Genomic DNA, 23,838 nt, shown 5'->3' with positions numbered 1-23,838 from the left:
TCGAGGATATGTCGAAGATGGAGAAGGAGTGGGGGGGCGGAGAGGAAGCAGAGAGGAGCGCCTATGCCAACAGATCAAGGGAGGTGTCAGCACATGTAGGACGAAACTTGATCACTGCTCAAGGCGCCGGATGAGAGAGTGAAGAAGGGCAAGGAGTCGACGGGGCCACAGGCAAAGGCCGGGGATATCGAAGAGGGAACGGGAGCGGGAGCGGGATGGAGGAAGCAGAAACGAACGGTGAATGGCGAAGGTCACTGGAGATGGTGGAGAGACGGGCAGACGGTTACAGGGACGGGGACGGGAATGCCTGGGCTGTCTTCTGGGATCCCAATCTTGGCTTGCTACTGGGCCTGGGACTGGCTGATGACCTGGGGCGTGGGTCGGGCGAGGATGAAGGCGATGGCGGCATCGAGGGGGCGCTAAACGGAATCCGTTACAGTTCAGGTCGTCTCCCAGCTTTCCGTCCCGCCAGCGGCTCCCTTGCATCGTTGCACCATGTGCCTGTTCTCCTGTTCCGTTTATTTCCCAACAGGGTCATGCCGGCTGTGGCCGTGACCGGCGAGTGGCCAACTTGGCTGCCAGGGCTTGAGTTCGCGGGTGAATAGTGTCTTACCAGTTGAGCAGTGGGTTTGTCTTGTCCGTCCGCCTCTGCCTTGACGAGGTAAACAAGGGCCTTTGTTGTTGTCAAGAGGCATTCAACGGATGCGGCGGCTAAGACGAGACAGAGAGGTGAGGTGGCTGATTGGAGGGACGAACGGTGATTCAGTGATTGAGTGAATGAATGAAACGAATGGAGGCCCGAACGCCGAAACGACCAAAAAAGAAGGCCAACAGCGACAGTTCCTTTCTTGTCTTTCTTGTAGGAGCTGTCCCTGTTTTCAGATGTTTTGTTTGAATGGGTTAGGTTGTGAAGAATCCAAGTTTGATCATGAGAGGGGTTTCAGTAGGAGGCATGTAATAGATGTGAACACAGGGGAAGGACCGAGAGAGCGCCTACTCTTTCCCGCAACTTTCATGCCTTCCTCTTGCCTTGCATTCCCCTGTCTCAGATACTACCTTTTATGCAATAAATAGAGAAGACAAACATTCATTACTGGGTACCTATGTATGTATCTTAGCCGCCTGGCGTGCTGCATGTTTCTGCTCCTACACACTACACAGTTTACACAGACTTTGCGCCGAGTACAAGGCGCTGACGACTCGACATCCATCCGATCCATCCAAAACGGTGAAACGGAGCCCTCTGCTACTAGCGGGCTTCCGCCAGCGGCTCCCTCCCTTACCCTCAGATCCGTCCGCATGAGGGTGCCCACAGCGCTCGGCCGCGTCCCCATGTTTCAATTGGCTCAGTCAAGGTTGGTTCCTGCGCGGTAGAGGCCGTGCGAGGGGCAGCCGTGGCTCCTGGCTTTTACAGCAGCACCAGAACCGGACATGCCGTTTCAGCCCATTTGAAAGCAAGCAGCATCTGACTCGGTGCGGGCCGGGCATCTGCAATACAGTCAGTTGCTCATGACTCTGGAAGCAATTTTCTTCATCAGCAGGTTCAACGGCTGATGTCGCTCTGTCCGAACTGAACATGCAGACGAGGGAGCTGGTGACTTACTGACTAACGGCAGCTAGGTAGTTGCGGCCCGGCTTGTGCTGGACATGGATGTGATGCAAGTGGAATCCAATTCCGACAACGAGTTCCAGGTTTCGTGGAAGTCAGATGCCAACTTCCAATGGTCCTTCTCCGCATCGCGATAAATCCCCTTTCGAGTTTAGCCATGTGATGGGATGTGACGCCTTGGGTGGCTCATGACAAGACAAGATTGGATCCCACCCGCATCGATCAAACACTTCCTCAACTCAAGATCTCGTCCAACGTTCCATGTCGGAATGTCTCGCACTACTCATGGATTAGCAGCAACAAGAAATATTACGGATACTACGTGGAGCTAGTTGCTTCACTCATGCCGAATGCAGGATACTGAATTGACCGTCATCTCCTATTCACACACACGAGCCGAATGCCATCTCCCGTCAAACACCTAGCGCAAGCCACCACATCGCAAGCTCAACTCCTCTGACGTCGTTCTGCCTTGAACCCGACCGAAACCTCGGTACATGAAGAGAGCATGGGAATACGGATACTCTGATGGCGACAACATCATGTTGCGCATGTGCCGGTCTGCTTCACGCAATGCCTTGGAAACCTGCATCGTTTCCGTCTCACCCTTGCCTGAGCCCCTTGCAATTCTCACGATTGCTAGTGTCGAAACGGACCACGAGCTATGCCATGATAGTCGGAATTGGCCGAACGGTTGGCTTGGCTGGTGCTCACCCTTGATTATCGACTCTTTCGCCCTTTGAGACAAGAATCAACTCTGGGCCTCCGTCTAATTCCGCACATGACTTATGAATCCATTGGATTCTTACATCAAGAACCATTCCCAATTTCGGACATTAATTTCACCTTACATGTTCCCTCTTCTCCAATCGTATGCACCAACACAGACCATCCTCCTTCATCTATCATTTCCCGTCTCATGGACGCATTGTCAGAGGTGCCATCCAATGTTGTCACGCCATCCTGAAGCGCGTGAGCTATCCTTAGAACAAACCTCATACCTTCATGAGCCCTATCCTGGTCATTCTGGGGACGGACCCGACGTCTGGAGACGAGGTTCTCACTTGAAACACAGATTCAATGAACTAGCAAGCAACACCCTGGCTCCATGAAATCCCTTCTTTTCGGATAATGTTGCACCAACTTTGACAGGAGCTCCCTAGAATTGCAGGGCTCATATCTGTGAGTGGAACCTCGACGTTGACATAAAACTCAACATTTTTATATTGAATCTCGAAGGTCTAGGTAGTCATACAGTCACCAATACCCAAGGTGTTCTACATGGCCCATGTCGTTCGTATACATCCTATCCGCAGCTCGACTTTTATCGCCTCGAGAATCGCTCATGAATCTATTCTGACCCGTTTCCATATCATTTGAAAAGGGCTCGCCGGCCCAACTGAAAGAAGAGGAACAAGAAAAGTGAAAAAGGGGGCCATATAGCCCACATCTCTGCTGCCGCGTCGTTTTAACCCACCCAGAAACACCGCAGCAACGCAGGAAAGGGAAAGGATATCATTTCGCTCAGTGGTGGTGGCCGAACTGTGTTAGAAGCGGCACCAGCATTCCGCCGATGGTGGCCAAGGTATCACGCATTTGCGGACCCTTGGGTTTCCGCTGGGCAGGGCCATTGCTATCTGCGTAGCCGTTGAGGCCGTGCTCATGGCCATGACCATGGCTGTGAACACTGTTGTCCTCTTGCATCGCATTCATGGCGACGTATCTGGTCCTGGTTAGCTGCTTGCTATCATGGTAGAAGTGGGAGGATCAACTTACAGGAACGTGCCTCCTGAAAAGAGGAGGAGCATGCCTGTCCACCAGTGGTCGCCCTCAACCTTGGAACCACCCAACAAGGTGATGATGAGCCATGTAATGATGGCGCCGAAAGGAGCGGCCAGACTAAACACGATGAGGTGACCCCTCGCAGCTCGCTTCGACAGGCCCTGCTTCAGGAGGAGGGAAGTAAGACCAAAGGAGGCGGGAGCCTTGTGGATCATGATGGCGACAAAGATGATGAAACCGAGCTTCATGTCTGTAGTTGTCGATGAAGCACCCATAGCAATTCCGTCGGCTGCGGCGTGAATGACAAGCCCGGTGGTCGTGGCCAAGCTTCGCGCGCGTCGCGGGGTTGGTGTCAGCGACCCCAAGAAACCATCCGCCTCCTCGTCCACAGAAGCAGAATCGCCGTTCAGGTTGTCGAGGCTGATGTGCCTCATCTGTGGCACCGAGTGGAGGCTTTCGGTCGCATGTCGTGGTAGCCGGTCGATGAGGAACATGAGCAAGAAGCCCAGGATCAGGGAGAAGCCAATCTCAAAGGTCGGGATCGTATGCTGATGCTCATGCTCGTGATCATGGTCCTCTTGAAGGTCCTCGTCGTCGCTGTTGCCGCTTTCATGCCCACTCCCGGCCTTTTCATTTCCCTTATCGGTCGTGGTGTCGTCCTTGGTGGTGGTGTCGCCGGTCGTGGGCGCTTCAGGGGCTTCGACTGCGGCCTTGACATCGGACCGGGTTGATTGGGCATTCTTGGACGCAGTATCTACAAGACGGCGCACAATTGCATCGGGGTCGGCGCGATCGCGGCTGGAGAGCGTGCCGACGGTGGGAATTGAGTCGGGGAGGCCACGTGTGAGGATGGCGTGGCTCCAGGGGGTTCGGCGCACCAAGCTTCGGACTCTGTGCATGTGCGAGGCCTCAGCTGGCGCGGCGGCGGCCTCAATCCCCTCTGGGATGATTACGATGAGCGATGTGCCGACCAAGATGCCTACGCCGACGCTCGAGAGTAGGTGGAGCTGGGACTGTGATAGTGACATGGACAGCGGCAGCGCTCCGGCAAGGAACGAGCTGTTGGATCAGTTAGCGCTGGATATGATATCGAATTCGAGGATCACGATCGAACGTACGCCAAAGCCATGATCACCTAGAGATCTACGGTCAGTCTCTATTGGAGAACTATCTGCGCAGAGCAGAAAGAGAGAGCCAACTCACGCATAGTCCCAGGAGCAATAGTATGCCTCCCATGATTGTTATCTGATGGATGCCAAACTTGAATCGAGGTTGCGCAGACGAAAACCAATGCTAGAAGAGGTTATGGGCGCTATCTGCGCATGATGCGTCGGCAAAGAGTTCCCCGTCTTGTAAGATGTGCCGCTATGCGCCTATGGCAAGAACGGACAAAGACGCAAGGGCGAAGGCGAGGAGGATGAGGGTATCCCGTCAAAAGTTGCAATGGATAAGATGGGATGGGATGGCTGACTTGAACTGAACGGGTTGGCAAAGACAAGAATGGGATGGATCGTTCAGCCCAGCCCTGCGAGCGATTTGGAGGCTGTCGATTGGTCGATGCGGGGCACTTGAGACCCTGAAGAGCGCCCCCTAGAGGCAATAAAACCTGCTGGAGTCAGGGGCATTTGCCTTCTAGGAGCCGCTAAAAGTGCAAGGACTAGAGAAAATGTCGGGTTCCTTGCATCCATTGGATCCATTCGTCTCTAGTAGATTAGCTACTGGTGATGGTTGGATTAGAAACTTTGAAGCCTCAGACGTTATCGCCGTCTTGAATAGGCGGCTTTTGGTCATTAATGTGGCTAAATACACCATGGCTCAATGGCTGGCACCACCATCATGGATGTGTAAAAGTGGCTGACTATTCAATTCCTTCCGCCTTCCAGGGAGGCTGACATTCAAATCGCCCAGCCCGTGTGTTTTCTATAAATGTGCAATTTATTTCCAACGGTGTTGATATAAACAATACTCTCCGCATCCACATAAGAGACGCTAATCAATTATGCTTGGGTGACTTATGGGAGAGTTGCACTGTAAATCTACGCACGTTTGAGTTATTCCCGAGCTGCCAACTCTAACTTCAAACTCTATGGGTCGGTCTCATTGACCGTGGGAATAGGTAGGGGAGTGGATATTTGGTTCGTTATGGGACTTGGATATTTAATATTCATTATCACCCAGAGTATCATTGCCGAATTCTCATCAGTGCCATTCTCTAATATGATAGCAACCCAAGAGCAGGAGGCAGAAGTCCAGGGTAAAGACAAGCTCTTATAGTGTCCCCTTCACCATTCATAGTCTTCATATCAAGATCCATATAAGCCGGGCATGTATGCCAAAGCTTCTTAATGCGTTGGGCATCTTCCCCTGCCTTTAAACTGGTGTCATCACATATTGCGCAGATGACATAGACGGAAACTCACAACCAATAGAACATGCACATAACAAATTGAGCACAACAGGTCCCTCAACCACTAATTAAAATAATAACCATCCATTTCATGATCAAGGTAGATATCAATTCGTTATATAAAGGCATACAACTTAAACTCTACTATGGTTGTCAACTGACCCAAGCTTCATCTACCCTACGTCTCTACCCAAAACTCAATAGTTAAGAGCACAGACACCATGAAGTCTCTAGAACATTTATCTAATCAAAAACACCCTTTCATCAGCTCTCTCTAGAATCTCTCCATCCATGACCCCGTCGCAATACGCCTCACCTACAAACGTAAACCTCTCGCTGCCTTCCAATGGCCGCAACACAAACGGGATCCTCCCTCCCATAAAGATAACAACTTGATCTCCCTCAACTGCGTGACTTGGGCACATACCAACATAACCCTTCCTTGTCAAATATGGTTTCTTTCCATCCATGGCAGCCATGTTGCCCCTATACGAGCCAGATGGGAACCTCCGTGCCTCAAGCTCTGGAAAACGTGCTGTTCGCTCCTCGGGGGTCATGTTTGGCCATGATTCCAGTAGCTCAAGAATGAAAAGACAGTCGAGATACTCGTCGCTTGCGAGTGGACGGCTAGCGCGAGCGTTTGGCGTATCCTTGGTCCAGTATAAGTCTCCAACGGGCACTCGCCAAACTGCCTCGGCCCGTCGTTCGTCATTGTCGTATATAGGCTCCTTCTTGGTAGTCGATTTGGCGCAGAAGTCCACGATGCGGGATAGGTGAGCTTGACACAGAGCGTGTGAATTGGACGAATGCCATCTCTCGCCTACTTCCTCAATTGTATCAACCAGGTACCCCCTGATAGCCAAGGTATTGGGATCTTGTACCTGCTCAAGGCAAACCTTGGTATCCCCTGAAGCAGCCAAAAGGTGGTCCTCGCCACCCTCGTAAATGGTGTAGTAAGAGGCTTCAAGATTTGGTCTCCAGTCAGGCACCCAAGACGGGAGATGCTCCAGGTCATGTTCTCTTGGAATCTGCGAGAACGATAACAGCTCTACTCGCCCGTTCCGAATCACTTTCCGGGCCACTTCGGTGAAAATGGGCGATGGGTCTTCAGAAGTGTAGTCTGGCTTGATGGCAAGTCTTCCCGCGTCAACAGCCAGACCCAGCAACCCATAGATGCGGTCTCGGTTTCTGGTCGCCATCGTATCGCTATTGACGAACAGCTTTTGGAATAGGTGAAGTAGCTCGTCCCCTTCTCCGAGACCCTTGTCAAAGTTTTGCCTGCGATGTCGTATGCTGAGGAGAGGCCTAGCACGTTGGCTCAATGCTGTGTACGCGAGTTCCCGAAACTTGGCGTCTGAATCTGGATGGCTTCGTACCAACTGACTTATCGCTGCTGACAGGATGTTGCAAGCTAATCGAACGAGCTCTACCTGGACTACTTTGTAGCCGCAGACAAATACCGTGTCCTGGCAGAGGCAAAGCTCCTGAACTGTCCAGACTCGACGGAACCAGAACCTGTCGTTCCAGTCAACCATTGCCTGCAACAGATGTTCAAATCGTGACCGCGCCAAGTCTACAAGCTCGTGATAGCCTTGTGTAAGAGGATGATCGAACTTGGGATCCTTCGTTATGTCTTGCAGCAAAGGCAGATGCTCTCTCGTAAAATAGTCCTGAATTCCTAGGTCCAGTGCTCGTTGCCCAACTTCCTGCCATAGATCCATCAACTCATCAGATCTGTCCGCCTCGGGCCCAAGCCAGATCAACACTTGCTCGGCTTTGGTGTAGACGTCGGACATAAGGAGCACTTGATCTGCTTTCTCAGCATGGTTGCTCTGATCAATGCAGATCTGATCAACCCATAGAACTATAGGTTCATCCCGCCTCCTGAGATGTCGGAGAGCCATGTCAAGTGCAGGGGTGATAGGTAGGTTGGCCCCCGAGATATCGAGTGAGCATGTTCTCTCAGATGTGCCCCAAGTATACGAGACTGCTTTGTAGGCCTTTGGTTCAGATATTGGCGTGATTGTAAGATGACAGGAGAGATGGCTGGAGAATTGATGGTCGGCTGATTCGAATGTTGTGGCTGGACTTGTAGGAAGTAGTTCGATTAAGCGAATGTGGGTTGCCGCTGAGGGCAGAGAATAGCTGTCATAGTCGAAATCACTGGGATGTTGCTTTTCCATGACTACCTCAAGGTAAGCTCAGCGGGTTTGTCAAACTGGAAAGTGCAGCGTGAAGGAGTTGGAGTGAAAGCGATACAATATCTGTGGCTGTGAGAGAAATACCCCGCGTTCAACTTATCTAATACCCTGAACATTATCACCTTCAGCCCTGCTCGGTGTTGACTCTATACGTGATTCTTGGCCTCCACATTCGATGAAACCAAGTATAGTTATCCCGAATTTACTGGATGCAAGAAAAATATATAGGCATATGATCAAGTTGCATGACATGGTACGTATTGGGTACGGTTAGGCAGGGTGGAAGCTCAAAGTGCCTCAAATGTTGAATATACGAAACTTTAACATGTGTTCTAAATAACTAACCAGAATACTAGCTCTGTGTAGATAATCACTTCGTTCCGCAGCAACTGCCTATGAACCCTTTCACGTCTTGTCGACAAGCTTGTAGCTAGTAGGTCATGCTTTTGTATCAACCAAATTTTCATGGACCCCATCATTGGCCCTGAACGGCAGTTGGATGATGGAAACAGGCTTACCAAGTCCTGGCATCCAGAAGCACCAACTCGCGTGGGTTGGTCCATTCTTTGCACCATGCTGATGACTCTTCCATGGAGGCATGATTGGGCTGCGATATTAAGATAGGCTCATCAATTGCACTGTTGTTGATCTGATCAAAAATAACGGCAACTCGATTCTCTGTGCCCCCTAACAATCCATGGCATGCCTGTTGGGACATCGGGGACAGCAGACGAGAGAGGTTGGAACAATGATGAACTCGAGAAAAGATGGCATCGTACGGATGTGCGAGAAGCCTTATCAAACCAGATCAACTCACTTGGAAGACAGAAACTCCCTTTTATATATGTATATATGTATATTTCTCGCTCCTTTGTCCCGCTGGCTGATTAAGCTCAATTGCCGAACGCATGAAGGTTGCCCTTATGTACACCTTTGCCGGCCTCTGGAGAGTTGAGATATGGAGAAAGATGTGAAAGAAGATACCAGACCTGTCAAGATATCGTTTCTGTTGAATCTACTCAGCGAGCGGGTTTCTAGGTCTCATTGTAGAGAAAGGGCCGACCATGATGCGGCAGAAGTGTCATGGACCCCTTCTGGGACTCGCCCAAACATAGCAAGCTGTGGTTTCATATGTAAGAACAATATTGTATATAACTGCTTGTGCCCATCGGATATAATATCTGAGCTTGAGGAGACATAATGTGCCGAGTATCTATTTGTTCCCGAGGGGCCTTGCTTGAGGCTATTCACTGTTTGGCGATGTCTAGCTCGGCGCCTATTTGCCTCCTGAACTATTGCTATTTATGTTGTCTCCGTTTGATCTTGTCATTAGAAATGCTGATTCTGGTATCCCAATAAGTAAAAACCATCAACTGTCTACCTACTCCTGTGCGTATCTCCTTGACTGCGCGAAGGCATCCAACGGGTACTTGCCCCACTGCTAGAGCACTATCAAATGCCGCTGATATCGCAGTTAGATCCTGTTTCCACCTTATTGCACTTGTAGTGAGCGAAGTGGGAAACTAGCCGTGATTGGCCAAGATCCCTGCCTAGTACGGGTTGGATGCCTTCGCGCAGTCAAGGAGATATAATGATCTTGGATACCTAGATTAGTTTAGGTTACTTGATGGATTGACCCGAAAAAACAAGAAACTGTTATGCATGCAGCGACCTGTCTATCCATGGTCCTTGAACCGCCTCCATCGCCTCTTGGGCTGGGTTAAATTTGCAGTGCAATGGTTGTGGTTGCTCGAGACAAGTGATTATCCGTCATGCCAAGTCACCATACATCTGCTGATTGGTGCGCCCTCTCGTGGCGTGAGGCGGCAGGGGACGGCCAGGCACATCATGGAATGCCCCACCAATTTCAACATCAATCATCAACCTCAAGCTTGGAACCAACGCCTTGGACTCGATGTCGCCAATTTGATAGCCGCCAAATGATGGGCGAAGCTCCGCAGTCCCCTCGACGACGCCACATTCTCTCCTCCATCAACCCCGACAAGCCTCGATCCAGAAGAAGAAGCGCATCACCAGACCGCGACGACGTCAAGGGGGAGCCATCACCGCCGAGTCCGACGTCACAGCGCCCTGACGATGAGCGCGACAAGGATGCCGACAGTACGAGGCCTAGACGCTCGCGTCTCCGGCTGAAGGATCACCATAGATCCCGTCGCACGTCTCGAGACCGACACCGCGACCATGATGATTCTCACAGGCGTTCGCATCGTCGCCACCATCGACATCGTCGACGGCACCGCTCTCCCACTCCGCCTAACCCCCACGAGCCGGAACCTCTCGACCCCGAGGTCGCTTTTCGCGAGTCCCTATTTGACGCCATGGCCGACGATGAAGGTGCTGCGTACTGGGAGGGCGTCTACGGCCAGCCCATCCACGTCTACTCCAACGAGCGTGTGGGTCCTACGGGGTACCTGGAGCAGATGACAGAGGAAGAGTACGCCGCCCATGTGCGCCAGAAGATGTGGGAAAAGACGCACGCTGGCCTACTAGAAGAACGTGCCCGCCGGGAAGAAGCAAGGAAGCGCAAGGCAGAGGAGGATCGCCTTGCGCAGAAACTACAAGAGGACATGGAGCGCAGTCTACGTCGCGGCGAGGAACGCAGGCAACGCCGAAGATGGGTGACACTATGGGAAGACTACATTTCCGCCTGGTCAGCCTGGGACGGCAGTCGGGCGACGCTCGCATGGCCCGTGGAGAGTGGTCGTCGCGAGGACGTCGACGAAGCTGCTGTGCGCAAGTTTCTAGTCAACGGGCTGAACCCGCAAGAGATTGGGGAAAAGGCGTTTGTGGCGCAGCTCAAGGACGAGCGTGTGCGGTGGCATCCGGACAAGATACAGCAGAAGCTGGGAGGTCAGGTAGACGAGGATACGATGAAGGGGGTGACGGCTGTCTTTCAGATCATTGATAGACTCTGGGCAGATAGCCGGCCCAAGGTTTGAGGATGGAGCAGCGTGATACCCTGTTGAACAAGTTTGGGGGAGGAGAATAGAAGAAACAGCATCGAGTGAGTGCTGCCTACATGCTGCAGGGTCTCTCTTAGGTGTTCATCGTCTTGGGATGGTGGCGCATGGAAAGCTTAGATGGGTATACAAGGCGATGCCAAGGAGGTCGTTGCTGCTGGTAGCTTGCTCAATGCATGCTGACAACCACCCGAGGTAAATCAACATAAGCCGACCCAAGGGTCCTGTTTCAGAATGACAAACGCATGGAATTCGGATCGTATTTCGGTCCAAGGAATGTTCTGGTTCCCCCTTCGTACTCGGTAATGATATTGAGGCTAAGCAAGCAATAAAAAGAGGATCACGTTGGACCCCGAGAACATTCCTACACGCCCCCTTTAGACGAGGCAATTAATTACAAAAAACTCGTGAAGGCATCGCCACTTGGGTATGAGGAATGAATGGGAGTGCGTTGACCCCAGTGTTTCACCAGATGACGGAATAGGTGAAACGAGTTCCCATCACGAATGTCAGCTACGGTGTAGCCAATCAGGACCAAAGAAGAATTGTGCATGCGGCGCTCTATGGAAGGAGGGCAAAGGATTACGTCGCCTCTCGTATTCCTTTGGCTTCGGCTTCTAGGACGTCATGGGTGATGCCATGCAATGCTATGCTATGCGATTATTGTATGCACGTCCCGTGTCAGCGGCCAAGTGGATGATGTTGGGCCAGGCTAGGGGCAGTGGAACAACACCAAAGGTCGGTAAACCGGGCCAACACCCATGTCATGCACAAGTCTGGGGGATCGTCATTGGTACATGGCTGGCAAGGATTGTGGACATGGCCTTGTACGCCTCATGATGCATGAAAATCGAGTAATCAAGTCTTCAATCCATGAACATGAATGTGAATAAAAGAGTAAAACCCTTCTCTTGTTAATGACATAAAACGTTACAAAGTTATCCACCCTCATACTTCCAATCTCATCTCAATCCACCTCTAAAAGTATTCTGAATAAACCAATTCCATCCCTTCTAGCGGCAGATGCTCCCGCGCTAGATGATTAAATCCCGAGTTCCCGCCACACCCCCTTGCATCCATCGGATTGGCTGGGGTTCAGACAGGCGAGGAAGACTCCCTTTTGATGTGTGTGTGTGTGTGTTGTTTTGTATGGCGTGTACAGAGAGAAAAGAAAGAAGAGTTGACCGTTCGACGTTTTCATTCCCGCTTGGCTTTGCATGTGAAGACTGAAATTCAAAGTGGATCAAATCAACTCTTTACATGTTGACAATGACGGCGGCACCACCAAAGAGAGCACCCATGGCGATGGCAGCAGTGGGCATGGCACCCGAGTTGCCCTCGGTGGCACTGCTGGCGAGGGCACCGATCTCAGAGGTGGCAGCGGCAATCTCAGAGCTGATCGAGGCGGCGGCCTCGCCAGTAGCGCTGGTCACCTTCGAGCTCAGGCTGGCGATGCGGTCGCCGAGCTCGCTGGTCTTGCTGGCAATAGCAGCCGTGTCGACAGACTTCTGGGTCTCGGTGCCAGTCTCAGTACCAGTCTCGGTACCGGTCTCGGTCTCTTCGGTGGCGGTGCCAGTCTCGGTCTCTTCGGTGGCGGTGCCGGTAGCGGTCACGGTGCCGGTCTCGGTGACAGTCTCGGAGGCACCGGTGGCAGTGGCGGCGCTGCTGAGGCTGGCAACACGGGAGGAGATCTCCTCGGCAATGGAGGAGGCACCGGCGGAGGCCTCAGCAGCTCGGCTCGAGGCCTCAGAGGCGATGCTCTCAACACGGCTGCTGACATCGCCGAGGACGGAAGAAACCTGATCCTCGCCAGGGACGGAGACGGACTGGGCCTGTGTATCATGTCAACAGCCGTATCTTGAACGGCTCATGTGTAATGCATACCTTGGCAAGGGCCATGATGGCGAAGACGGTAGCAGCAGAGTACTTCATTGTGACGGTGTTGTGTAAGTAGTGAGAGTGTTGGAAGGGTTTGAGTTTCTGAGTGAGTGATATCGACAACAAGAGTACTGGTCTGAGCTGGGATTGGACAACGGTGGATAGAGAGGAAGACTGGAAACAAGAAGACAGAAACGACCGGAGGACAGGACGTTTTATGGACGGCCAAGCAGGCCATGGCATCTTCCATGGACGCTCTGTCGACACTCTACGGCCACGCCCCCTTCAGTCCCGGAGTCTCCGCTATTCCTTCTGGGGGGCTCGGAGCATGGTTAGAGAGGCCTGTCGGGACCATCGATCGGTGCATGGGTGTCTGACACTTGACTGATGTCAGTCTAGACGACGGAACAGAGCTGTCTGTACCGGTACTCTCCCACTCCCCCCCCCTTCGGGGCCTAGACACATGGCCGAGTTGTCTCGAGGAACAGCCTGTGGCTTCAGCTGAGAGTCAGCGACTCAGCCTCCCAGGGAGACGAGGGAGGCCATGCCGGTCCGTCTCACATTTGGGTTGAGTTCGGTTCTCCCTTGACGATGTGTTGCCGGAAATAACCACGAGCTAGTCGATCCGAGGAGCACTTCGCCATACATTTCAGGCAGCCTCATACGAGCCAAAACCTTGAAGCTTCGGTGTAGACTGCAAAAGTCAGTCCATCCTAGCTGCGTTCACCGTACCAAAAAGCCAAGGAAACGGTTGATTCGTTGGTACCTTGCTTTGGTTCGCTTTGGTTTGTCTTGTCGCCATGCCGTTTTCCGAGGTTGGAAAACCTGGAAATGGTGAAGCAACGGCTTTCAGACATGAAGCTGCAAGATCCATCTCTCGCCCAAAACAGGAATTGCTCACCGGGACGTCTCCCGTTCAAGGTAGACGGTAGCGGTAACATCATCATTCATCATGCTTTGGCCCATTGTAACAGGGGTGACCGTATCCTCTCTTCTCCCCGTCGGAAGTCGCCATTAGCCATGAGGCTCTGATTGGGAGGGGGGAAAAGTCACTTGGCGAGGCCGAACCCGAGATGCTTGCTTGAAAGGGGATAAGGCCATGGACTAGTGAGCAGCGGCTGCAGAATGAGCCCTGGCGTTTGAGAATGCCTTGGTTGCCTTGCTTGGCTTGAGAGCTTGAGCTGACAGCAGCAGCAGCAATCGAATGCAAATGTTGGATGGAGGTGGAGAAAAGGCCATCGCGTAATGGGAGCTGGGTCTTTGCGTCACAGTGGAGAGGCCAACAGCCAACCCCACACTTTCAATGGATGTCAAGTGCTCCCAGAGGTACCTTCCATCCTTCGTAGCTACCCACTATGTGGCAGGTACCAGGGAGCTTCCTTCTGAATGCTGCTACTGCTGGACCGTTATAATATTGCTGCAAGCCTTTGGATAGACAATCAGTCGACAGCGAGTAAATCAAGCGGAGCTCGTACCTGAATCATTCTCTGTCTGGATCCCTATCAAAGACATTGCAATCTTGTTCTCAAGGGGCAGAGCATCGCATTGCATGAAAGATCCAGCTCCTCCCTTACTCACAGCCGACAGCTGTTGGATGCCAACTCACATACAGTAAGCAGCTCTCACACCCGAAACAAGCCTCGTTCGAAGCCCTGTTGGGGCACCCGCCAATCACACGCCGGCCAACAAGAGACACTTGCCATCCTCGCCGTTCCCGTCCTGTCGTGTTCCCCTAAGGAGCTTGCTGTTCGAGAAGCGCAAGTTGCCGCTAGCGTCCTGGGGATCGACCGATGCTCTGGGGCAGGGCAGGGCTGCTCCTGTAGGCTGTGGAAACTCCCGGACTTTGTCAGGGATAAGTAGGTATGGAGGCAAGGTCCATCTCTTCAAGGGAAAACAGCACGCTGGGATTGTCGGCGGTATGCGACGTGATTTGCAACCCAGCACAGACCCTGACAGCAATACCTTTCGTTCCAGGCGAGACCGCTGCTATTCGGAGGAGAAACCAACGGCCAGGCCCGCCCTACACGAGACGTGCCTCTCTGGTCTGGCTGATGGATCGATCTCCAGGGCCTTCCGCCTGCAGTACCTGTACCTGAAGGCGCGGCACGCGACATGCAGCCCAGATGAGCAGACCAGAGTTCCAATGAATGCGTAGTAACTCCATGTCCGTCTCTTGTCTCGAGGTAGGTATGCTCCAGATCAACAACAAACACTGCCAGTCTCGGGGATCACCTCACATCCTTCAATCCCATGGATCCCATCATGCATTGCCATCACTCGAGATCGTCCCGCACGGCTCATTAGACATCCATTCACCGGCTATCATTCTCTGCAGTGTCTCCCTTGCCCATCTCCCCGCAGCCTGCCTGCTTTTGCTTGCTTGCTCCCCCCCTGTCTTGCTTGGCTGACGCCACGAACAAAACCATTGTCACACTCCCCGGGTTTGCACATCAAAGTCGCAGCATCTGTATTCTGGAGGTGAATGATCAACAAAAAGAGAATGGAACCTGGAAGTGAAATGTTCAATATCAAAAATATGGGCTGTGGCTTTTTTTTTTTTTTTTTTTACTCTTTCACTCTCTCTCCCCTTTTTGTGGTTGTTTTTTTATGGCGCCCGGTCAGTGGTCATGGTTGTCGCCCATTTGTAGTTTTTATGGAGAGAGAGGAGAGTTTGGTTTTAGGTGTGGAATGTAGAGTTGACCACTCGACCAGGCGCCGAGCACTTGTGTGTGCTTTTTGGGCTGGGAGAGAAAGAGTTAAACTTGGTTATAAAACTACCTCGCAGACTTGGTATCGACAGCGAGGACTCCTTTGACTGCCCGTGGTTGAGCGAAGTCGTCCACCGCTCTCTCTTCTGAGCCCCATGGCAATCCGTTGCCATATCCCCGGCTTGGCACTACCGATCGCCAATGTCGTTATTCCGCTGCCTTGGTCTGTTGCTTGGCCAATGCGAGCCAAGCCTGCACAAGGCCTGCTCTCAGTAGCCATAGATGGGGCCTAGGTTCTCAGCCTTGACCCTCTTCTGCGTGAAATGGCCCCTGATCGAGATGCACGGGGGCCGCGCTTTAATGAGACATTGAATGCCCGTCTGCTTCAACGTTCGTTCCAAACAGGAATCGCCTCTCAGCCACGCGCGCTCCTCTCAACAAAGTGGTTCCCTCCCCAGGCTGGGGGCTGGGCCAAGCACCGGGCTCGTTCGAGGTCGGTTCGAGCTCACGAGCCACCGAGGCCACGGATGAATGGGGTGCGAGATTTCCAACAAAAGTCCTGGTTACCTGCGTCATCAAGGCTCTCCAGCTGGCCTTCAATGTCATATCCAACCAACGCCGTTGGGAGTAGCCGCAATCACTGCCATAGCCCGTCCCGTCTCTCAGCCCCCAAACGCCGATCTCCAGGGTCGTCGTCGTGAGACACCACGTACTCAACACACCCGCGCATCCATTTGCAATCCTTCTCAGACATCTCGGTATGGGGAGATACCCTTCTTGAGCTCTTCCACAATCTCTGCTGCCTCTAGCGTGCTCCTCGCCTCAAAATCGTACCGTTTGCTCTCTGTCGCCTTGTACACCACCAGCTATTTTTGGTTCGTCGTTAGAAACACACATGACCTCGACATCAGATAGATGAGCACCAGCATGAACTTACCTTGACATTTGTGGGATGTTTCCGAGGCACTTTGCACCCGACCACATTGCTGAAGTGCACCGTCGTTGTTTTACCTCCGCCGTCGTGCAACGCCTTGCCGCCCGAGGCTGGCATGATGTGAATGTACTCGCCGTCGATCACCAAGATGCGTTCGCTCATTCCTACAATGCGCATCGGCTGCTTTCGCCAGACCGTGTACTTCTTGTAGCTGGCGTTGCTGAGCTCGTCCTGCTTCAGGGACTCTCGTGCCAGGGGGTGGCTTCCAACCATCTGGACCTGTTTCTTGCTCCGTTTCTGCGTCGAAGGGTCTGTAAGCGGCAGCATCTTCGGCGATGAACTGCCTGGTGATCCAGTGATGGTCAACGGCCCGTCCGTCGCGAACCGTCGTCTGTACAGCTCTAGATCGGAGACGTTGCCGATCGACGACACGGGCCGGTCAATCATGACTACAGCTCCCGACCCGGGTAGCTTTAGTACATGGTTGGCCTTGTCTAGCTGTCTCTTTCGACATACCATGTCTAGCACTTCGGCTAGGTAGGTATCCGTCGTCACATCGAGCGTAACCATCTGTCCTGGTGCAATGTCCGAAGACATGATGTGAATTCGGAGCAGCTTCTGCTGTCCCCGTGATGTGTTTGGAGCCGCGATGGGCGCCTGCGGCATGTCTGCTGCAGGCGCATTTGACCGGTACGTCGTCGTAACGATGGGATTCTGTCGTGGACGGGCGGCCAGGAAAGAGTTGACTTGCGGGCCTGGTGTGCCTCTAGGCGTGGCATCCTCATCCTCTCGACCTGGTTCTGCTGAGTCGAGAGCCACCCCGCCACTCTCCTGTGACGTTACAGGCTCCTCCTCCTCCTCTTGTGGTGTGAGTTCCTTGTTCTCGAGATATTCTTCCTCTGAGGCCGCTGTCAAGGCAAACTCATCATAAGCGGTAGAATTCGACCGCATCCGACCTCCACCTCGCATGGCAGCATTGTTCACCGTGGTAAACGAGGTCAATGGTTCTCTTCTCGGAACGGGAGGGAAATCATCATCCACCTCACCACCCTCTTCAACCATTCGAAGGGTCCACCAGTTGATGTTGAGCTTGTCCGAGGGGATAGGCGGGTCCATCTTCTCTTCATTGTAGCGATACAAACTCAGGCCAATGAGGTCCGCCACGGTAACTACCCTCTCAGCGCCCTGCCCGTCCTGAACACGTGGGCGGATGAGCACTTGGAACGGCTTGCTTGGCGTCTTGGAGAAGGCGGCGTAGATGCGCACACGAATGGGGCCTTGCGTCCCCTGCCCGCTGAAATGGGCAAATCTGTGGAAGGGGATCGTGGGTTTCTTGTCCTTGGCCTTGAGCGCGGCCGACAACAAGCTTTTGGGCTGGGCGATGCTGAGGGGTCTGATCATGCTCATAGGCCTCGGGGGCGGCAAAGACCCAAGAACGATGGGATTTGTTGGTGGCCGAGATTTACGAATCGTCGATTGTCGCACAAAGTTCTTGGGCGGTGTTCCAACAACCTGACGAGTAGGTGATCCGGTAATGGCTGGGTTTTCGACACCATCGAGGATTGATGCCGAGTCTATGCTCTCCACATAATCATCAGACATATCTGAAGCTTCGTCGGAGTCTTCTTCCTCTTCTGGCAAGAGAGATGTGTCCACCCGATTGATGCCAGGCGTGGGCTCCTCGAGGATTCTCGCTTGAAGCTTCGCTGCTCTAGCTGCGGCCCTGGCAGCCTCTCGGTGTCTCTGGACAGTGGGAATGTCGATCTCGTTTTCGGAAGATATCTCGCTGCTGGTGACTGTGTCTCTTCGTGGCCTCTCCCTTACTGTCTCCAATGCCGACTGCGAACCTCGTCGGGGCGCCCTTGGTGATACTGCCCCTACCTGTCGTAGGTTGGTGTTTTGAAGTGGCGATGAACCTGCTCTATGCCTCACGGGCATCTTGGCGAACTTGATCTGTTGTGCGGCTCTTTGATCCGTGTCATCATCACTGTCGTCGCTTAGGTCGCTACTGTCCTCCTCTTCCATCTGTTCCCGGCGCCTGCGCCGCTTGATAGCCATCCCGGGCCCCATGGTATCGGATCCGCCAGCGGTGAGCATGCCTCCATCTTCATCTCCATCCTCGAGCGTGAGGCCTGCCTGTCGAGGTGCCTGGAAGTATTCGGAAGCGATAGCGGTGGGTATCGGGGGTGAGTGTGTCCGCTTGATATGGGAGGAATTGGGTCGCCAGCCAGCGGCCTTGAAGGGAGCTGAGTTTAGGAAGCCATCGTTGACGGTCAAGAGGCGCTCGCCCACGCCGTCGGCGATCTCGTTGAGGTAGCTTGTGCGGAGCTGATAGGACACGAGTCTAGGGGGAATGCCATGTCAGTGGGTGCGGGCTGTCGGGGTCTTATAGCAACGTACTCTTCCAACTGAATGACGGACATGATGGCGACTGCTTTGGCGGGTATATATCACGCCAGTATCACGCCTATATCTTGAAATTCGTCATTCTAAGAAGCCCAGAGTTGAAGGTTTGAGGGGCGAGGAGCATTGGTAGGGAGCGTTGCGATAAGCTATTCGTGGGGTTCAGGCGCAGCGCAGCCTCGTTCGCGTCTTGGGTGCGCAAGGACCCATGTGGCTTGCGTCTGAGCACGGGCCACCAGCGAGCGAGGCGAGGCAACAATGGGGCGCATTTCGACCTCATGTCGCGAGGTTCAGGAAATCAAGCAACTTCGCGATTCCATCCCCAACTTTTGTAGTTGACGGTTATTCTTTGTCCAATATTCATCATGGGCCTGGTTGATTATTCCGACTCCGAGGGCTCAGGCTCCGAAGCCGAGGCCCCCGTCAAGACAGCCCCCAAGACTACATCCTCCTCCAAGAAGCCCTTCCAGAAAGTAGTTGATCGATCCAATCCTGGCAAAATCGTCGTCAACCTCCCTCAACTCTCCAACGATACACCCCAACGAAACAACGAACCTCCCGCGAAGCGTGCGAAAATAAAGGGATCGGGTCTCTTTTCCGGGTTCAACTCATTCCTGCCAGCCCCGAAGAATGCGAACAAGCCAAAGCCTACAACTGCAGCATCAGGTAGCACTTCATCGAGACCAGGCGTCAATCTCAAGACGAGCGCTGCACCGGGTTTCAGTCGAGGGACAGAAGATGATGGTGAGGGGCTGGGTGATAGCATCACGTCAGGAGGGTTGAGCCTGCCGCCACCAAAGGCTGCTCAACCATCCATCCCAGAAGGACAGAAGCCTGCCGACGAGGTCAAGCTCGTGGGTAAGCCCTTGATGTTTAAGCCTCTCTCTGTCGCAAGGAACCCCCAGAAGAAGAAAAAGTTGAATTCAGGAGCAGCGAAGCCAGTGGCCGCACCATCTCAACCAAACTCTGCAGAATCCAAGGAGACAAAACCCGAGCCAGGACCAGAACCCGCTCCAGCGCCTCCCAAGGTCTCTCTATTTTCGATGCATACTGAAGAACCTTCGGAACCTGCAGATGCTACGGCACGAAGCGCTGTCTATGAGCCCATGTTTGCAACTCAGGAAAGCTCATTGGCCCACGACGAGGGCGCATACGCCGACTACGCGCAGTATGCAAGCCATTCACAAACAGGTCCATCTGCCACCACATTGCCAGGCTCTGAGTCGCTGGACACGGTGGCAGACGATCTCAACCTTTCAGCTGCCCAACGACGTGAGCTCTTTGGCCGTGGAGGCCTGGGCAAACAAGCGGCCAAGAAGGTTATTAACTTCAATATGGACAAGGAATACCAGCACAACGAGGAGATCCGAGCGTCAGGAGAACAGCAGATACACAACCCCGTGCGTGCTCTCCAGGGCGGCAAGCACAGCCTTCGCCAGCTGGTGCAGAATGTGCAGAACCAGCGCGAGGCCCTCGAGGACAGCTTCGCCAAGGGGAGAAGCAACCGCAAGGAGGCGTCGAGCAAGTACGGATGGTGATGAAAATGATACCCAAGTGTTGCACAGAATATCCAAAAATGAAGAGGCATTTCTATTTACATCTAAACCTGAAAAGGGGCTTCCTACAGATACAGTCACGCCGCGCTCTAATACCAATACCAATCCCAAATATGCGCAGCGAGGAGCAATACCAACAAACAAAAGGGGGTGTCTTGAAAACAAATCGTTCGCCATTCCACAAAATCAAACCCAAGAAAATCCGTTTTTCAGAATGTTTCCACTCCAACCTTTCGGCCGGTCTGGAAGGCATTGTCTGCCATCATGAATCCCCATTCTCCTCGCGTTATGGGCGATATATCGTCATATCCGTTGGGCGTCATGGGCCCCATCTTCGCCGACGCTGGGCTCATGAGTATCGGGGTCGGTGTGAGAGGGCTGAAGGCGCTCTTATTTACAGGAGCTGCGCTCAGGACCTGGTCAATGGTTGAGCCGTCCCACGGCTGCATTGAGAAGTAGAGCCTGTCAGTCGGTCGTGCCGTACGTTCTTCATCCTCCTCTTCCCCTTCGACTTTGACGATGGGGACTTCCTGCTTCTTGGTTTCAAAGTTGGTCAGCAGTTTCAGCTGGGGCTTTGGTGAAGGCGTTTTCTCCTTGGTGATGGCAAGTCCAATCATGTCCTCCTCGATCTCGGAATCGCTATCACTCTCTTCGAAATCGCTGATCGCCTTGATGGCCGGCTCGGTGAATGCTGCTGAAAAGCCCTCAATGCCGCCGAGTTGCTCCGGTCCGCCATACGCACGTCGATACATGCGGTCCAAGTCAACCAGGGCAGAGTTTGACACACTCAGCCAGTCATATGATCGGAGGATGGCAGTTTTGGAGACTTTTGACCCGGTGGCTAGGATTGTGCGGCGGAGTTCGTCAACGGCGTCTTCGAGGCGCAGGTGAGATTTCGTCTTGGAGTAACTGGATAGTGCGCTCTTGAGGCTAAATAGCCGATCGAGCGAGAGTAGGGTCAGGCCCTCGGAGGAGAAGAGGACCTCGTTCTGGATGATGGAGCTATGGATGAGTTGGTTGGTGAGTCCGCAGGAGGAAGGCCTGACTGCTGGTGAAAGCCACTCAGAACTATGGAGTGTTAGCAAGATATCCGACATGTTTGACATCATACACCAAACCCACCCAACACGGAACTTTTTCTCCGTCTTTTCTAGCGTTTGGTTAAGGATCTTCTCGGATCGAGGATGGAGTTCATTCGTATGGATGAGACGCATGCCAAAACCTGACGACGATATGATGGAGCTCATGGTGTCAGTGGTAGTCGACGAGGCGGTACCGGGCGTCATCGGAGGAGGCGAGAGGGGCGTGGTGGGCGAGAGAGGCCATCTGAACCGCGGGCTCGGTGTATCTGGTGGAGGAGCAAAGCCAGGCGAAGATATTCCACTTCGTGGCGAGTCCATCGACCGTGCCGGTGTCGGTCCATTATACGAACCGGCCAGCACCAACGACTTGAGCTTCGACATGGGCCCATTTCCAAAGTTGAAGCGGAAGCTGGGAGACAGCGGCGTCGGGGTCGTCGGGGTGACGAGGCCCCTCGGCGGCACAACAGACGGTAGCTGATAGTCTCGGCGGGCCACGACGAGGGTGATGTGCTGAGACTTGCGAGCCAGACGGGCAGATGCGTGCTCGAGGGCCGGCGCGAGATGGGGCGGCAGATGGTGAGCGTCCAAGATGGAGGTGCCAGCCTCCAGAGGCGAAGAGATTCTCTCTTTGAGCGACATTTTTGTCTGGTTGGGTTGTTATTGTAATGCCTTGAGAGGCAACGACTCGACGATGCAAGGAGGGACAGCCACAAAACGGCCAAAGTAAGAGGAACAAAGGAGTGCAAAGAATCGGTAAATCAACAAGTCAAGGGAGCGCGAATCAACGACATCCAGGCCGCACAGCAGCTGTATTCCTTCAGCCTTGTCGTCGTCGTCGTCGTCGTGCGTTCAACGAACAAACAAAACAAAACAAAACCCGTCGTTGTGATCCTATGGGAACAAGGCAGGAAAGCAGGAGACATGCAGGACGGGGGAGTTTTAAAAACCCGCATGCAAAACAAGTTTCGTTCTTGTTTCTCACTCATACACACCCCGGGCACTTGTTTATGTTTCAAAACTCTCCTGCGTCTGGCCAGTCAGCCACCGGCTTTTCGTCTCGCCTGAGGTGTGGCCTCCTACTCGGTGACCCCCGGCCGGAGCTGACCCTAGCAGAGAGATGATCACTATGTAGTATAGCGTCGGAGTGGTAGATGAAACGTCAGGGAGGGGGACCTTTGAGGGAGGGAAGACGCTATGTAAGAAAAGGGGAATTGCATGAGCTGCTCATCACCTCTTGTTCATCTTCTATCTTGGACCGCTTGTTCATCACTGCTTTCCTCATCGTCCCAGCCTGTCAAACGGTGCAAATGCCGGGAACGACCCAATCGGCAGGACCATGAGGGGGAGGGGGGACGTTCTCTCGGCGGCTAACGTGCATTAGCGCGTGCCCGAGGCTGCTATTTTCGGCAGCGGCGGGGTTCCCGGTACGCCCCGTGATTGGCTAGCGGGAGGTTAAATGTATTTTTAGAACTGACGGGCGATGCGAGCGGCGTTGTGACAGGCTGCGAAGGGTGAGAGATTCGGGGACCCCTGTTGCAGATTTCAATCGGAGAGGCTGGTTGGTCGGGTGGGGGGCTCGAGAGGTTTGTGAAGAGGCAGGGACTTGGTGCAGTAGTGCACATAGATTGGTGTCCACTGTTGAAGCAACCAAGATGGATACTCGTCAATGATTCTTCCATGTGAGCATTTCTGTTCTGAGTCTTGATGATCATGGCTGGTTTGTCTCCGCCATCGTGACTGGCCCTTGCACATTCCTCACGCATTCTCCTTCTCCAGCTGTCAGACGTCGGCACTTGTCTTTCCGAGACGAACCAACATATCTCACAGCTTGCAAACCATTCACCGGCCACCGCCCCAATTTCTCACCAAACGTAGACTCTTCTTGCCGTGGAACCTGTCGGCTTCGTCTCAAAGGCCATGTCTCTAATACTTTCTATTTTCGCATCTCCATTGGCATCACATCATCGCGTGGTATCCGAGGCGGGCCTGGAATATTGGCCGCCGTGGCTAAAGATAGGTAGCGTCGGACTAGATGGCCAGCCGCCGGCCACAATGTTGCTGTCATACAAGGGGGTCGTGATTTAGTGAAGTCCTTCTATAGAAGCTGATCCTGGCTGCTCGGCCGTCTAGATTACATCGTCGTCCACCAGAATATCCGTTACTGGCGCCACTTGAAAATCTGGGAGATATTCATAGAATCAATCACATGGTGTCGGCGGCAAGCTTCGCCGTGAGACAAAGGCGTCATGGTACAGGAGTCTGTCCAAGTGGAAGACTCCTGACAATGAGTATTCACA

General features: G+C 53.3%; 6 protein-coding genes across 6 annotated transcripts; 2 read left to right on the top strand and 4 right to left on the bottom strand.

The window, feature by feature from the left end:
- Nucleotides 1-3,133: 3,133 nt before the first annotated feature.
- Nucleotides 3,134-4,627, bottom strand: NCS54_01045700 (Hypothetical protein; the record flags this gene model as incomplete). The annotated part of the gene is made up of 4 exons (XM_053155764.1): nt 3,134-3,332; nt 3,386-4,450; nt 4,510-4,526; nt 4,595-4,627. 4 exons carry the CDS (start codon nt 4,625-4,627, stop codon nt 3,134-3,136), a joined length of 1,314 nt encoding a protein of 437 aa, XP_053011739.1.
- Nucleotides 4,628-9,837: 5,210 nt separating this feature from the next.
- Nucleotides 9,838-10,959, top strand: NCS54_01045600 (Hypothetical protein; the record flags this gene model as incomplete). The annotated part of the gene is made up of 1 exon (XM_053155763.1): nt 9,838-10,959. Exon 1 carries the CDS (start codon nt 9,853-9,855, stop codon nt 10,957-10,959), a length of 1,107 nt encoding a protein of 368 aa, XP_053011738.1. The 5' UTR covers nt 9,838-9,852.
- Nucleotides 10,960-12,236: 1,277 nt separating this feature from the next.
- NCS54_01045500 (Hypothetical protein) lies at nt 12,237-13,101 on the bottom strand (the record flags this gene model as incomplete). The annotated part of the gene is made up of 2 exons (XM_053155762.1): nt 12,237-12,812; nt 12,865-13,101. The coding sequence occupies 2 exons, from the start codon at nt 13,099-13,101 to the stop codon at nt 12,237-12,239; spliced, it is 813 nt and encodes a 270-aa protein (XP_053011737.1).
- A 3,211-nt stretch (nt 13,102-16,312) lies between these two features.
- NCS54_01045400 (Hypothetical protein) lies at nt 16,313-18,923 on the bottom strand (the record flags this gene model as incomplete). Its single annotated transcript, XM_053155761.1, has 3 exons — nt 16,313-16,432; nt 16,504-18,844; nt 18,901-18,923. 3 exons carry the CDS (start codon nt 18,921-18,923, stop codon nt 16,313-16,315), a joined length of 2,484 nt encoding a protein of 827 aa, XP_053011736.1.
- Nucleotides 18,924-19,268: 345 nt separating this feature from the next.
- Nucleotides 19,269-20,441, top strand: NCS54_01045300 (Hypothetical protein; the record flags this gene model as incomplete). The annotated part of the gene is made up of 1 exon (XM_053155760.1): nt 19,269-20,441. The coding sequence occupies one exon, from the start codon at nt 19,269-19,271 to the stop codon at nt 20,439-20,441; it is 1,173 nt and encodes a 390-aa protein (XP_053011735.1).
- Nucleotides 20,442-20,668: 227 nt separating this feature from the next.
- Nucleotides 20,669-22,180, bottom strand: NCS54_01045200 (Hypothetical protein; the record flags this gene model as incomplete). The annotated part of the gene is made up of 2 exons (XM_053155759.1): nt 20,669-21,527; nt 21,582-22,180. 2 exons carry the CDS (start codon nt 22,178-22,180, stop codon nt 20,669-20,671), a joined length of 1,458 nt encoding a protein of 485 aa, XP_053011734.1.
- Between the last annotated feature and the right edge of the window lie 1,658 nt (nt 22,181-23,838).

Source organism: Fusarium falciforme, chromosome 8 (genome assembly GCF_026873545.1).
Source record: "Fusarium falciforme chromosome 8, complete sequence".
NCBI classification, from domain to species: domain Eukaryota; kingdom Fungi; phylum Ascomycota; class Sordariomycetes; order Hypocreales; family Nectriaceae; genus Fusarium; species Fusarium falciforme.
Note: the sequence above shows the minus strand (reverse complement) of the source record. Positions and strands in the feature narration are given on the sequence as shown.